General features: G+C 52.6%; 1 protein-coding gene across 1 annotated transcript in view; it reads right to left on the bottom strand.

Annotated features, from left to right (window-relative positions):
- NSG1 (neuronal vesicle trafficking associated 1) overlaps positions 1–15,346 on the bottom strand; it is a 31,077-nt gene that overhangs the window by 12,601 nt on the left and 3,130 nt on the right. The window contains exon 3 of the mRNA XM_060104227.1: positions 13,963–14,079. Within this exon, the coding sequence (XP_059960210.1) occupies positions 13,963–14,079 (117 nt within the window). The remainder of the gene's footprint in view (positions 1–13,962; positions 14,080–15,346) is intronic.

Genomic DNA, 15,346 nt, shown 5'->3' with positions numbered 1-15,346 from the left:
GGCCAAGATACAGAAGCAACCTAAGTGTCCATCAATGGATGAATGGATAAAGATGTGGTATATATATTCAACAGACTATTATTCAGTCATAAAAAGAAGGAAATCCGGCCATTTGTAACAACATGGGTGGACCCTGAAGGCATTATACTAAGTGAGATAAGTCAGACCAAGTAAAACAAATACTGTTCAAGCTCACTTATATGTGGAATCTTAAAAAAAATAAAAATAAAAACTGAGCTCATAAATACAGAGATCAAATTGGTGGTACCAGAGGCGGCGGGGGGGGGGGGGCGGGAAATGGGTGAAGGGGGTCAAAAGGTACACACTTCCAATTAAAGATAAATAAGTCCTGGGGATGTAGTGTACAGCATGGTGACTACAGTTACTAAAACTGTGCTGTGTATCTGAAAGTATCTAAGAAACTAGCTCTTAAAAGGTCTCATCACAAGAAAAAATATTCTAACTGTGTGGTGACAGATGTTAACTAGACTTACAGTGTGATCATTTCTCAATACACACAAATATTGAATCATTCTGTTGCACAGCTGAAACTAAAATATTGCTATATGTCAACTACATTTCAATTTTTTAAAAAAGAGTATAGGGACTTCCCTGGAGGCGCAGTGGTTAAGGATCCGCCTGCCAATGCAGGGGACACGGGTTTGAGCCCTGGTCCAGGAAGATCCCACATGCCGCAGAGCAACTAAGCCTGTGCGCCACAACTACTGAGCCTGCGCTCTAGAGCCCAGGAGCCACAACTACTGAGTCCGCGTGCCACAACTACTGAAGCCCACGCGCTTAGAGCCCGTGCTCCGCAACAAGGGAAGCCACCACAATGAGAAGCCCGCGCACCACAACAAAGAGTAGCCCCCGCTCACCGCAACTAGAGAAAGCCCACGTGCAGCAACAAAGACCCAACGCAGCCAAAAATAAATAAATAAATAAATAAAATATATTTTTTAAATTTAATTTAATTTAAAAAAATTAAAAAGAGTATAATCTCAAGTCTTGGAGAGACGTGCATCCTTAAACCTATCCTTTGAATCAGAAGCCACGTGGGGTTTGGTTCACAGCACCCCATCTGTTTAGGTATAAAAAGAACCCCCCCTCTCTCCACAGGACCGTGGGGAACCACCTCCTCGGGGCCGTCCTCCTGGAACCTGGCCTGGGCCTTCCATCCAGGATTCCTGGGCCCGATGGCCAAGGAGCTCACAGAACTGAGAAATGAGAACACGACAGTCCCCCAAGCAGCCAAGGGAGAAGGCAAAGGAATAGATCCCCGGAGAGTCAGCAGGAGGAACGGGGCATGGCAAACCCCAGCCCCCAACGGTGGGCTGTCCCACTCTCCCCTCCACGCCTTGGTGAACCCCAGGCCTCTCCTGGGCCCCAGAGTCTGCTCGGAGCTGGAAAGCACCCTGTGAGGAGTGGGGAGAGAAATGTGGGTTCACATTTCCCGGCATGGCATGGTGTCCCCTGCAGTCACCACAGCCTGAGAAGCGAGCCGCAGGCCTTTCCAGGAAGATCCCCAGCTGGCTCCAAACTGGATCCTGGCTCTGCCACCTGCCACCTGTGTGACGAGCAGGTCACCTGCGCATCTGGTCTCTGAAGAAGGGACAAGGCCTCACACTCTTACACGTTTATCAAGAGAATGAAAAGCTATCAAGGGCTCGAGAGCATGTTGCCAGCCCCACGTGCTGCACCCCGGTCAAGGCTGAATTGTGCCCCGACACCCCCAAAAAAGTGGAAGCCCTAAGCCTGGCACCTGTGAATGTGACCTTATTTAGAAATAGGGTCCTTGCAGGTGTGATTCAATTAACTGAGGTCATTCGGGTGAGCCCTAATCCAGTATGACTGTGTCATGAAAAGGGGACATCTGGACACAGAGGTGCACGCACATGGCCACGTGAAGACGGAGGATGGAGTGATGCACCTTCAAGCCACAGAAAGCCAGGGACTGCCGGCAACGCCCTGCCCCGCCCCAGGAGCCAGGAGGAGGCACGGAAGGGTTCTCCCCCGGAGGCTTCAGAGGGCACCTGCTGGCACCTCAGTCTTGGACCTCTGGCCTCCAGAACTCAGAGACAATACATCTCTGCTGTTGGAGTCCCCCAGTCGACGTACTTTGTCCCGGCAGCCCTAGCAAACTAACACAGCCCCTAACACCAAGGCTGTTTTAGGCCCTGAGTGGTCGGCACTGGCTCACCTCCCCTGGAGGTCACCCTTGTCCCTTCCCCAGCATGGCCAGGCTGGTGGCCTTCCCTCCTCCTCACCAAAGCCCTGGCCAGGCCCACTGCCTCCTGGAGGGCTCTGGAACATGCCAGCCTCTCTGGACACCGAGAGCACACGTGTCCCCCATTACCCAGTATCTACCATTTCCTGAGTCAAGTGACATGAAACCCTGTCCCAGTTTGGAGAGTTTCATGAACCTCCCTCACCTCCCACCCCCATGAGACAACTAAGAATATCCCAGAACAGAATGTGAAATCACTTAGCCAGACATACCTGTTTCCTCCAGGCCCTGGGAGTACCCTCTGGCTTTCTCTACATGGACACACCATGGCTGTAAGCACCGTGGAGAGCCCCGATCACCCGAAGCTCCGTCTTTCAGCCAATTCTGAAATACTCTGGCCAAGAGACAAGCCACCCATCCACTGCCCATTGTGTGTCAAGGGCCCTGGGTTCTAGGCCTGCTCGGCCAACATACGCAGTGACTCTGGAAAGGGCATCTGTCCCCTGACCCTCGGTCCCCTCTCAGCCGTGAAGGGGGAGCCCCCACATTTACAGTGGGGAGTCCAGGAGACCCGGGCAGAGCAGCCCCTCACTGAACAACATAAGCCCCACTCCCCCAGGGCTGCGGCCTCAGAGCAAGGAAGATGCCTGGAGACCATCAAATCCAGCACCTTCCTGTACATGTGACAGAGGCCCAGCCACTGAAAAGGCAGCACCTTCAACGGGAACAACGGGACACCCAGGTGGCCGAAGAGCCCAGGGCTCACACAAGAGGAGGGGCAGCCATCACCTCAGTGACCCGACCTGAGCACAGAAAAGGCTCCAACAGCGCTGTGTACTAGAATCACAGAAGCCTCCAAGGATCCCAATACCCGGACCCCAGACCGGGAGACCCTGATACCCGGACCCCAGACCGGGAAACCCTAGACCGGGAGATCCCCATACCCGGACCCCAGACCGGGAGACCCCGATACCCGGACCCCAGACCGGGAGACCCCGATACCTGGACCCCAGACCGGGAGACCCCAATACCCGGACCCCAGACCGGGAGCAACACCCAGGCATCAGTATGTGAGCCCACCCCCCACCCCCGAACACCTCCTGTGTTCTCAGCCTTGCTGAGAACCGTGGGAGTGAACAGAGGATCCCACTTCTGTGTCAAACTCCTGTAGCCAGGGGGCTCCTGAGCTCCCACCCAAGCTTTGCCCTGTTGCACCAAAACACCATATTGATGGCAGCTCCAGAAACTTCATTGCCTCTGCACTACATACGGTAGGCGGTTTAAATAAAGCTTGTACACTCCTACGACAGCACCTGCAAGGCCACGTTACTGACTGCATCTTACCAACGGGGCAACGGAGGCTCAGACGTGTAAACGACTAGGCCAAGGGAAGCCAGCTGATACCCTACAGGTATCCAGGTCCTAATCCCTGGAACCTGCATATGCCACTTTATACAGTAAAAGGGACTCGGCAGGTATGATCAAGTCAAGGATCTTGAGATGGAAGATTATCCTGGATTATCCTTATAAGAGGGAGGCAGAGGGTGAATTTGCCACAGAGGAGACGAGCAGAGAGAGACTGGAGATGCTGTGCTGCAGGCTTTGCAGATGGAGGGAGGAGCTGCAAGCCAAGGAATGCGAGCAGCACACCTCCAGAGGCTGCAAGAGGAAGCACAGCCAGTGAGACTGATTTAGGAGCTCTGGCCTCCAGGACTGTCAGAGAATGAATGCGTGTGGTTTTGAGCCACTCAGCTGCCCCAGGAAACTAATTCACCTCCTTGCAAGCCCATCTCCCCACAGACCGAGCCCCTGCGGGCAGGGCTGAAACCGCACAACAGGCAGAGGGAGAGGAGTGAATGAGTCAGTGGGGTGGATGCAGCTGGCAGGGAGCCCATCCCCCAGTGAGGACTTACAGGGCAGCCCTTGGGTGCCAGGAGCCAACCCGGAGCATCTACACACCAAGTGGAACATAAATTCAGTTTGCTGGGTTTTATTAAGGAAATGATCATGCACAGGAAGGGGGCAGGACCCTGGGCAGCTCTGCCCTTCAGGGGCCCCTGGAGGCCGGGACCCAGGTGAACGGGCAGTACCCAAACCTGCCGCTGTCCTCTCCAGGTGGGGCTGTGGGCCTGTGGGCCAGGGATGAAGGCCATGGAGGCCCTTGGTTGGCGGAAGGGTGTTTCCTTAGAGGCAGGACCTTTGTTTCAGGGCCGACAGCTCTATCAGGCACACAAAACCCAGTGCTGGGGCCCGCGATGCTTTTAGTGACCCCAGGAAATGGTTTTAACTTTTGCTTCAAAACCAGAAAAAAAATAATAATGAATCCAGCCTGGATTATATTCATCTTTAGTCCAAGACAATCATAAGACATTCTTTTTTTTTTTTTTAAGGAGGAAAGGGCCCACAAAGGCAAAAGCGCCTTGGGCCCACAAAGGCAAAAGCGCCTTGGGCCCCAAGGCCCTGCCTTCCTCCATCGACGGAATTCCCAGTGCCTGGTGGATGTTCCCGGCCACCGTGGAGTGACCTTGGCTGGCAGGGTCGGCCCTGGTCTCTGCTGAGTGGTGTTAACTCATCACAGCACAGAGTGAGAACTGGGAGGGGAAGGTGGGAGCAGAGGCCGACCCCCCTCATGCGGGGAAGCGGTCCAGGAGGGGGTGTCTGGTCTTGAAGGATGGGGAGTGCTCCACAGAAGCTCGGGAAAGTGTGTTGTAGTCAGAGGGAGAGAGAGGTTGTGCCAAAGCCCCAGGCATCCAGGACACAGTGTGTTCAGCCAGGGCAGCTGGAGCATCACACGTCCTGCAGGAGAGCGGCACGGGCAGGTGACAAAGGACCCCATGTGCCACACCAAGAGGTGGGAGCCCAGACAGTTCCTGGGTGCTGCGGGATTCCAGAAGGCGGCTGCCCCTCTATTATGTCCCAAATTAGCATTTCTCACAGCGCTGGGAGGTGTCGCCAGCTGCCTGAAGGACAGATGTTTGCCACTAATTTACGTGTGTGTGTTAGAGCAGATACTACATGGTCCCTAAATTGACATCACTTTTGCGCAGCTGTCAATAAAAGCTCTAAAGCAGGACACAGTGGGGTGAAATTACAGCTACTGTACAGGGATTTGTACTCATCACCCCATGTCCTCTGGTGGGTGCCCCATGGTGACCCTCACCCCACTGCTGTGGGCAGTGGGCTTTAAGGAACAGTGTGTGGGAGCAGCGGGGGTCGGGGGAGAGCCTGGTGCAGGGTTTCCACCATGTTTGTGCCACTGACCTCTGGCAGCCACGTGAAGCCTATAAATCCTTCTCAGAATCATGCTTAAAATGCATAAGACACAACACACAGGGAAAAAAAACCCAATTATATTGAAATCCTATTATCAAAATATTGCAAAAATGTACATTTGTGATATATTATGCATGTGCTTCCTTATTAACACACCAAAAAAACAAGATCTTATAAGACTGTGATTTCAAAGGAATGATGAGACTAAACACTTTCCCCAAAATCTTGGCAACACCTGCAGTGTGATACAAAGAACACTTGTGATTTGCATTGGTGACAGTCACAGGATTTACTTCTACTACCGTAGTTGATCGCCTACAGTAAAAAGTGAAAGAATGTGTACACTGCAGACTATAACACGTTGCTGAAAGAAAGTAAAGAAGACCCAAATAAATGAAAAACACCATGGATTGGAAGACTTAATAATGTTAAGATGGGAATACTTCCCACACTGATCTACAGATTCAATGCAATCCCTATCAAAATCCCAACAGCCTTTTCTGTAGAAATGGAAATTGCAAGGTATAGTGAATAGCCAAAGCAATCTTGAAAACGAAGAATAAGCTAGAGGACTCACGCTTCCCAATTTCAAAGCTTACAGTTTCAAAACTTACAGTTACAGGGCTTCCCAGGTGGCGCAGTGGTTGGGAGTCCGCCTGCCGATCCAGGGGACACGGGTTCGTGTCCCGGTCCGGGAGGGTCCCACATGCTGCAGAGCGGCTGGGCCTGTGAGCCATGGCCACTGAGCCTGCGCATCCGGAGCCTATGCTCCGCAATGGGAGAGGCCACAGCAGTGAGAGGCCCGTGTACCGCAAAAAAAAAAAAAAAAAAAAAAACTTACAGCTACAGTAATCAAAACAGTGTGGGACTGGCATAAGAACAGCCATATAAATCAATGAAATAGAAGGGAGAGTTCAGAAATAAAACCATGTGTTCATGGTCGACTGATTTTTTCGCTAAGTGTGCCAAGACCATTCAATGGGGCAAGAACGGTCTCTTCAATAAATGGTGTTGGAACAACTAGAAAAGAATCAGGTTGGACCCTGACCTCACACCATATAAAAAAATTAACTCAAAATGGAATAAAGACCTAAATATAAAAGCTACAGCCATAAAACTCTTAGAAGAAAACATAGAGATGTAAATCTTCGTGACCTTGGATTTGGCAACGGTGTCTTAGATGTGACACCAAAAGCACAAGCAACAAAAATAAACTGTACTTCACCAAAATTTTAAAATTTTGTGCATTAATGAACACTAGCAAGAAAGTGAAAAGACAACCCACAAAAGGGTAGAAAATATCTGCAAATAATACATCTGATAAGGATCTAGTATCCAGAGCATATAAGGAACTCCTACAACTCAACAACAGGAAGACAAACAACCCAATTAAGAATGTGAAAGGACTTGAATAGACATTGCTCCAAAGAAGATAAACAAATGGCCAACACAGGAAAAGACGCTCAACATCATTAGCCATTACGAAATGCAAATTAGGGCCTCCCTGGTGGCGCAAGTGGTTGAGAGTCCGCCTGCCGATGCAGGGGATACGGGTTCGTGCCCCGGTCTGGGAGGATCCCATATGCCGCGGAGCGGCTGGGCCCGTGAGCCATGGCCGCTGAGCCTGCGCGTCCAGAGCCTGCGCGTCCGGAGCCTGTGCTCCGCAACGGGGGAGGCCACAACAGTGAGAGGCCCGCATACCGCAAAAAAAAAAAAAAAAAGAAATGCAAATTAAAGCTGCAATGAGATACCACTTCACCCCCACTAGAATGGCTATAATAAAAAAAATAAACAAGTAACAAGTGTTGGTGAGGATATGGAAAAAGTGAAAACCTGGTACATTGCTGGTGGGAATATAAAATGGTGCAGCTGCTGTGGAAAACAGCAGTTCCTTAGTATGTTAAAAATAAAATCACCACACGAACCAGCAATTCCATTCCTGGTTACATACTCAAGAGAACTCAAAACAGGTGGTCACAGAGAAACTTGTACATGAATATTCACTCCAGCACTATTCACACTTAACCAAAAGGTAGAAACAATGCAAATGTCCATCAATGGATGACTGGATAAACAAAATGTAGTCTTACCCATTCAATGGAACATTACTCAGCCATAAACAGGAATAATGTACTGATACATGCTGTAACATGGATGAACCATGAAAACATTATCCTAAGTGAAAGAAGCAGTCATACAGGACCATATATTGTATGATTCCACTTATATGCAGTGTCCAGAATAGGGAAATCCATAGAGACAGAAAAGAGATTAGTGGTTGCTTAGGGCTAAGGGCAGGGGGAAATGGGGAGTGACTGCCAATGGGTATGGGGTCTCCTCTGGGGGTGATTGAAAATGTTCTGAAAATAGATAATGGTGATGGTTGGGCAACACCACGAATGTAGTAAATGGCACTGAACACTTTAAAATGGTAAATTTTATATTATGTATATTTCACTACCAAAAAAAAAAAAGGGCCAGAAGCAGGAGGCCGGTGCAGGGGTCTGGAAGAGATGATGAGCCCAAGCCAGAGCAGCCCTGCCCCAGAGGCAAGAGGGGTCCAAGGGGTGTTTTCTGGAAAGAACAGCCAGGAATGGACAGCAAATAGGATATGGACCTCGGGGTGAACTTTATAAGGAGGGGACCATGTGCCCAAGATGCTTAGGACAGTCCTGGCTGACAGTTACTGCCCCGGCATCCCAAATGCACAGGGTCCACCATCACTCTCCAAAGTGTCCTGGTCTGGGCCATAAATTACACAGCCACTCGACTTACAAGGCCCTGGCCCTTATACCTGTTCTCCAAATATTCACCATGAGTTGGGAATTAGCAGTCACCCCGTCTCATAGACGAGGAGCTCGATGGGCACTTGAATTTGCTGTGTTCCCATCTGCTCTTTCTGGCCTGGGGTCTCCTCTCCTGCCGGGGGGCCTCCCGGGGGTCACTGCCCAGCTGGGATGGGAACTAGGGCATCTGCAGCAGGGGAGAGTCACCCTGCAGGCCCCATGCGGCTGTGGGTATGGAAAGCAGAGCTTGGCGGGCTCAGTGTCAGATGGATGTGGGTCCGAATCCTACGGCTATCCCCAGTTAGTTGGCTGACCTTGGGCCGGTTCCTCTCTGACCTTAATTCCCCACCTCCAAAATTAGGACAGTAAGATCAACCTTCAAGACTGTTACAAAGAGCCCAGGCAGGCAGCACTGGGTCGATGGCGGCTGGGTCATCCTTACCCTGCTCTCTCTGCCCTCCCACCCTCAGGAGGGAGGTGGGGAAAATGTGCTTTTCTGCTGAGTAATGCAGTTAAAAAAAAAAAAATCTTGGAAAAATAAGATGAATCCTGACATCTCCAAGCATTTACAGCACTAAGTATTTTCGGTAACCCACACAAAATGAACATACAGACACACCCCCCAGATGACTCAACCCACTTAATTATTCCATTCTAGATGAAGCTCCCACTCTCTAGCTGGGCCAGGAAACCGCAAAATGGGGCAGCTGAACCCTGCATGACGCTCTGCTGAAGGTGACAGAGTGTTGAGATGCATTTCTAGGATCCCCAGTGCCACCTTGCAAAGACCACGCCCACTGCTGAGTGCCAAGGCAACGGTGCCGCCGTTCATAAATATTTAACAAATGCATCTTGAAACACACCAGGGGATTATTGCAGAGGGTGGAAAACAGATGGACACCTAGGAAGCTCAAGGTCATTAAGGATGTGAGAAAAGATACAAACCACCCACAGATTCATTTGTTGACCGAAGGCAAAGGGACCCCCAATGCAGCACACAGACACTATTCAAACAAACCCGGTCTCCCCTTCCAGGACATTCTCCCAGCCCTGCACCAACTGTGTAATGCCGACCTTGGAATCTCTGAAAGCCCCGAAGGCAACATGGCACCAAGGGAGGGGGCGCGGCTTGTTCGCCCGAACCCTGAACTCACAAGGAGACGGTGTGTAGATGACGGAGGCGTCAGCAGCCCTCCATCATGGCAGTCACAAGCATAAACTTTCCTTTAATCTGCCTAAGTATGGCCCCTCCATCCTCGGAGCGTTAAGCAGCAGCCTCAGCAGCACTGCGACACGCCGGTCTGCATGGGTGAGGGGGACTCTGCAATTAAAACACTGTTTAGGTTTAGTTAATTTGAGAAACATCTCAGGCCTGTGTTTATTCTCGGCATAGATACACCTCCAATTAATTCAACAACTGCTTTCCTCGTTGACACTAACCTCTTCGGAAGCCTAGACTTCGGGCCACCTCTGGGTGACTCATCCAGCAATCCCTGCGTGGCAGAGCCTCAGAAAACCCTCTCCCCAGCCAGCAGTTACCTAGCAACCAGCCTAGCAACCACGTACGTAGCCAAGAGATTAATCCCCGGGTGATAATCATAAAGCAACATCCAAAAAGACATCTCATCGCGAGGATGCCCTCCGAAGGTATATGAAGATGAGGGGCAGAGCAGCGGCACGTCGCTCCTGAACTACACAAACCGCAGACAAAAGGGGGACACGTTATTTACTTGTTGCTTCAACAGCTGAAAGGCACGATTTCATTTCTGCGGTTCACACACGGAGCCGAAAAGAACGAGGAGACAGGTGGGCTGGGGAGCCACATGGAAGCTGCCCTATCACCAGCAGGATGAGGAAGATGTTCTGTTCCAGCCACAGCTGTGACTGACCCTCAAGTGGGATGGGGGGCAGGGGTGTAGGTTCTCCTCTCCGTTGCCCACACGCATCCCAGTTTTCCAGAAGAGAGCCCCCAGCCTTCAGCCAGCTGACGTCTCCCACCAGGGAAGCATGCCTCACTGTGTGCGTGCATTCAGAGATGACAGAAACACAACTGGGGAGTAAAAGGCCGAGAGAACATTCCAGAAAGGCCAGCACCCTTAGCATTTCCAAAAGGCACCAGCCCTCCTGAGCCTGCCCTGTCCTGGTGCCGGAACGCAGCCCACCCATAAAGGGTCACGAACTCAGTAGGATCATCTGGAGAGCTTGTTACAATGCACGTCCCCAGGGGCTGGGTCTCTCTGTTAAAATCGAACCTCAGGTGATTCCAACACAGGTGGCCCCAGACCACACCTGCAGGCCACCTCCTGGGCACAGACCCCACGGCCCGCACGCAGGCAGCCCGGTAAACCAGCTTCCTGTTCAGCAGGGCCCTGGAGCAAAGGCAGGAGGTGTGCAGGATGCGGGTCATTCACCTGAGCGACTCAGGCCCACAGGCATCTGGGTCAAGCTGGCCAGGTCCCCTCGCACTGACTGTGGGACCCTGGGCAGGTCACCTGCTGAATGTGTGATCACCTGTAAAGGGCTCACACCCACTCATGGCCCAGAAAGGGCTCCCTCAGGAGCTGCCATCAAACTTACCCAACAAGAGAAGGTCCCTGGAAATCTCACCAAGTCCCCATCACTGGGGGCCAACAGCCCAGTCAGTCATCCTCTGACTTACGGAGCTGTCACTGTACATGTGTCCAACACCAGAGGGGAGGCATCAGGGAGCTCCTTCCTCTCTTGCCCGACACAGAGGGCCTGGAAAGTTCTGTCTGCACCCAGAGCCCCGCACCTGCACTCTGCCTGACGGAGCCTCGGGCGCTATGCTCTGGCTCTCCCCCAGGTCACGAACTCAGGTCAGGGGGCCTTTGCTTACCAGGGCCACCCCACTGGACACTCATCCCACTCACAAGGACACCAGGTCACAGGCCTCACACCCAGAGAAACATGAGCCCGGGAAAGGGGTCTGGTCACTGTGACATAAAAGGAAAGGAAGGCAGAAAAATGATGCTTCCACAGGGGAGGACTCGGGGTACGTGGGCCCCCCCATATCCGAAGGCTGCTGGGAAGGAGAGCGACTTGTGTTCGGATCGAGGCCACAAGACAGCAGTCACTGGGGAGTGTTCTGAATCAACAAAGGAAAAGGCTTCTTAGAAGCAGAACAATCAAGAAGCACAATAGGTTGCCTGGGGCTGAAAGCATCCCATGCAAATGTGTCCTCCAGAAGCCATGTGGACCTCAGGTGTTGCAGCCAAGAGCAGGCTGCTTGGGTTCAAGATCTCTGCCTCGGTCTTCCCTCAGCTGTAAAATGGGGATAATAATGGTGCCTGCCTCATGAGGTTTCTGAGTATAAAATGCGGTCATAAGCGTAACGAGCTTGACCCAGAGTCTGGCTCGTGGGAGCACTCCACTACTGTTAGACGCTGTTACTGCCCCGTTACAAAGGGCGGTGGAAACAGCAGGAGAATGAGGTCAATCCCAGGAGGCTTCATGGCAGAGGTGATATCTGAGCTGGCACTGGAAGGTGATGGAAGGGGAACGGGGTCTGGGACTTGGAAGTTGGGGCCCATAGGGAGGTGTGTATGGCAGGAGATGTGAGGAAGGGTGCTGGCCTCAGAGGTAGAGTCATGGGGAGTACCCCGGCAGCCCCCGGTAACCACCTGGGACTCAACAGCCTCATCTGCAAAAGAGGCAATGACGTCCCCTTCAGGGTGGCTGTGAATCACAGGGAGGCCACAGATCTAAGGTGTATAGACGTGCCGGGTTTATGTATAGAACTGGGGAAATGGCCGCTGCACTGCAATAATCCACTGAACACCAACTGCATATACCACCTTCTTAGACATTCTTAGACATCCCAGGACGTGGGAGCAGAGAAGGCAGGTCTTCTGCCGCCACAGCCCGCTCCACTGGGGCAGGCACGGATCTTCTGGGTCCTCAGGTTCCGGGCGACCGGAGCCAGGGAACCACACAAAGGCCCAGCTGTGGCTGCTGAGAGCCCTGATGGCCCATGTGCGTCACCCATGCCTTGAACAAGGGACCTGGGGACCTGCATCAGGTGAGCGTTCATGAAAAGCACCAACAAAGGACCCCAGAGGTGGGGACAGAGCCTGGCATGCAACCAACAGACGAAGGGATAGCTGTTCAAGTGCCCCACTGCACCCTGCTTCGTGCACACACAAAATGCCGGGGCGAGGAGAGGCAGAGTTCAAGTCAGGGATGACAAACCCAGACACGCCCAGATATCCAGATGGTGCCTGCCATCGGGATGATGGCTATCACGACCTTAAAACTCAGGTCACCTCTGCCTCAGCCAGGGGTCGATCCCCGGGTGTGGACAGGGCAGGTCATGCAAGTGGCAGCAGATGAGGCACAAAAGACGACAACTCTGATGGCACCTGCTGGCTTGGCCGGCCCCTGTATGGTTTTCCTCCACCTGCTGGCTTGGCCGGCCCCTGTATGGTTTTCCTCCACCTGCTGGCTTGGCCGGCCCCTGTATGGTTTTCCTCCACCTGCTGGCTTGGCCGGCCCCTGTATGGTTTTCCTCCAGGCCGGGGAGGCAGCACGGAGTGATGGGAAGGATTTAAAGTCACATTATGCCCTGGCATCCCCAATCACCCCGCAAGGCCACCTCACTCCTTGGGCTTCACTTTCATCTCCTAAACCAGTTCACAGGTTTGTCATGGAGATCAAACAGGATGCAGTATGCAAAGGGGCTTTGGAAACTGCAGGGCACGGAGGTGGGCAGGTGCCCATGCACCCAGCATAAAGACGTGGCTCACACATCCACGTGGGTGGCAACCAGGGAGCCAGCCAAGGCCACCCTTTAAGGCCTGGGTGACCTACTTATGTCTCCCACATCACCCTTCTGAATCTAGGTGAGGGCCTCTATTTTACCATCTCTCATATTTCCCAAAGAACAAGTTTCCAGAAGATCAATATCCTAACTTGTTCCTCAAGCAACACAGCTGCTTCCATCCTCAGAGGCCACCCAGACTCGAGGAGAAGGCTCTGTCCCCAGGCCTGGCTGCAATCCCGCCCCTTTCAGCAGTTGTTCTTCCCTGAAGAACGGTCCAGAGCAAGGTTTCCCTCCCCCAAGTGAGCACTTCCAGCAACCCATGTACAGGGCCAGCCGGGCCCCACCTCTCCACATCCTGTCAGATGGAGTGTGAACACAAGGGCTCTGCAGTGGACCACCTCTGACTCCTGGTCCTACCACGCAGAGCTGTGACCACCCTGTGCCTCAACTTCCCCATCTGCAAAATAGGTTACACGGATAGTACTGACCTCCTGGGGAGGGACGCTTAGCTGAGCCTGCATGTGCCAAGGCTCAGATTGGGTCTTGGCACTAAGTAAGTGCGATGGGTTGCCCTTTTGTTATTGTCTGCTCTCCTCCCGGAACTGAAGGGATTTTAATGTTTGGTAAGTGATCTGTCGTATGTTTATAACCTTTGCCTAAAAGAAAGTTTAGGGATGGGTCTTCCCCGTTATTAAAACTAAGTAATATTGATCATTTTGGAAGGTAAAGGAAAGAAACAAGAAATTTTAAAAACCACAAGGTCAATTTTGCACATCTGGGGTCAGCCCATATCGGTGTCTCGTCCTGTTCCCATCACTCCACAGGTCATCTCTGCAGCTCAGTGGACCCCTCCTGGGGGCAAAAGCAGCATCTCATCCGCTTCCAGGGCCACTCACCTTGAACCTCTCGGTAACACCCTCGGTGATGCTGACGGTGAACTCAGCTATCTTGGGAGGACGTGCTTTGCCTTTCTTGCGGTCAGGTTCATATTCAGTCTTAGTTTTCACGACCACCTTGTCCAGGAAAGAGAAGCAAACAGTCAGTAGTACAGCCAGATACATTCAGACACACCTGTCCAAAGAGGACAGGTGGGGAAACCCTCGTTCAAAGTCACCATTTCACCAGGAAGTATTTCACAGAAAGAATGAGAACAGCCACCACTTATTAGAAAAACTCCTCTGTGCCGAGACTTTCAGAGAAATTACCCATTAATAATCCTGATAGCAGCCCCAGGAGGGAAAAATGATAACGGAGGGGCAGAGAAGTTAAGTACATCGGTCAAGGCCACGTAGCTAGTAGGCGGCAGGGCTAAGAGTAGTCAGCAGGGCTCCTGACTCCTCATTTCGGGCTCCTTTCACTGCCCAGAGCTTCATTGGCCCAGGTGGTGGGAAGGATGCGTTGATTTTTTCGCTGGTCTTCATATGCCGCCACGGGTAAAACAAGAAGAGTCAAGGGCACTATTTCCCTCCAGCACTAGGAAGGAGCAGGCAGCCAGCCTTCAAGCAAATCGACCTTGGGGAGTCTGTCGCTACCCCACCATCCTCCTCTCTCCCTTGTCTTGGCAACAGCCCTTAAAGGGTCTCCCTGCTCTGTGCCCCCTCCACTCTCCATTGTGAAGCGGGAGATGTTTTCCCAACCACGAAATCTGCTCTGCCTCTGCCCCGGGCAAACCCTTTCCCTACATCCCCCCCACCCAGCTTCAGCTGCGCCCTCACCCACCCCTCGAGCCTCCACCCTCGGATGCTCACAGCCTCTCCGCACCATCACTGCCCCCATCACACCCCGTTGCCGGGGCTGTTTCCTTCTCTGTCCCCACTGGACGGGGAGGCGAGGTGTCCGGGAGCAGTGTCCAGGGGCCATGTGTGTCTAGTCCCCAAATGCCCACCCCCCAGAGCAGAAGCCAGGAAGTTGGACTGGAGAGAGACAGCCCCCCAGCCTCTTCCTCACCCAAGTGACAACGCCCTTCGCTGGGTGAACCACAGCGTGGGGACACACTGCCCTCCGTGATGGTGGGACCCAGGGCAGAACAAGCACTCAGGACACTGTGGGCGCTCCCAGACTGAGCCGCGACACCAGAGCCAGCCTCAGGAAGAAAGTGGCCCACGCCATGCGACACTGAAAAGTGATCCAAGGGCCGCACCCCTTTAAAGCACACTCTTGCCTCCCTCCTCCCTTCTGTTACATGCAGCTCTCCCTGTGCTCAGTGCGACAGCCTGCGTGCCCACCCCGGGGGCACCCATCTCTGGGGCAGCACCTGGGCCTCACCCTGCCATCCTCGAA

Source organism: Mesoplodon densirostris, chromosome 1 (genome assembly GCF_025265405.1).
Source record: "Mesoplodon densirostris isolate mMesDen1 chromosome 1, mMesDen1 primary haplotype, whole genome shotgun sequence".
NCBI classification, from domain to species: Eukaryota; Metazoa; Chordata; class Mammalia; order Artiodactyla; family Ziphiidae; genus Mesoplodon; species Mesoplodon densirostris.
This window is presented reverse-complemented; position numbering and strand designations above follow the sequence as displayed.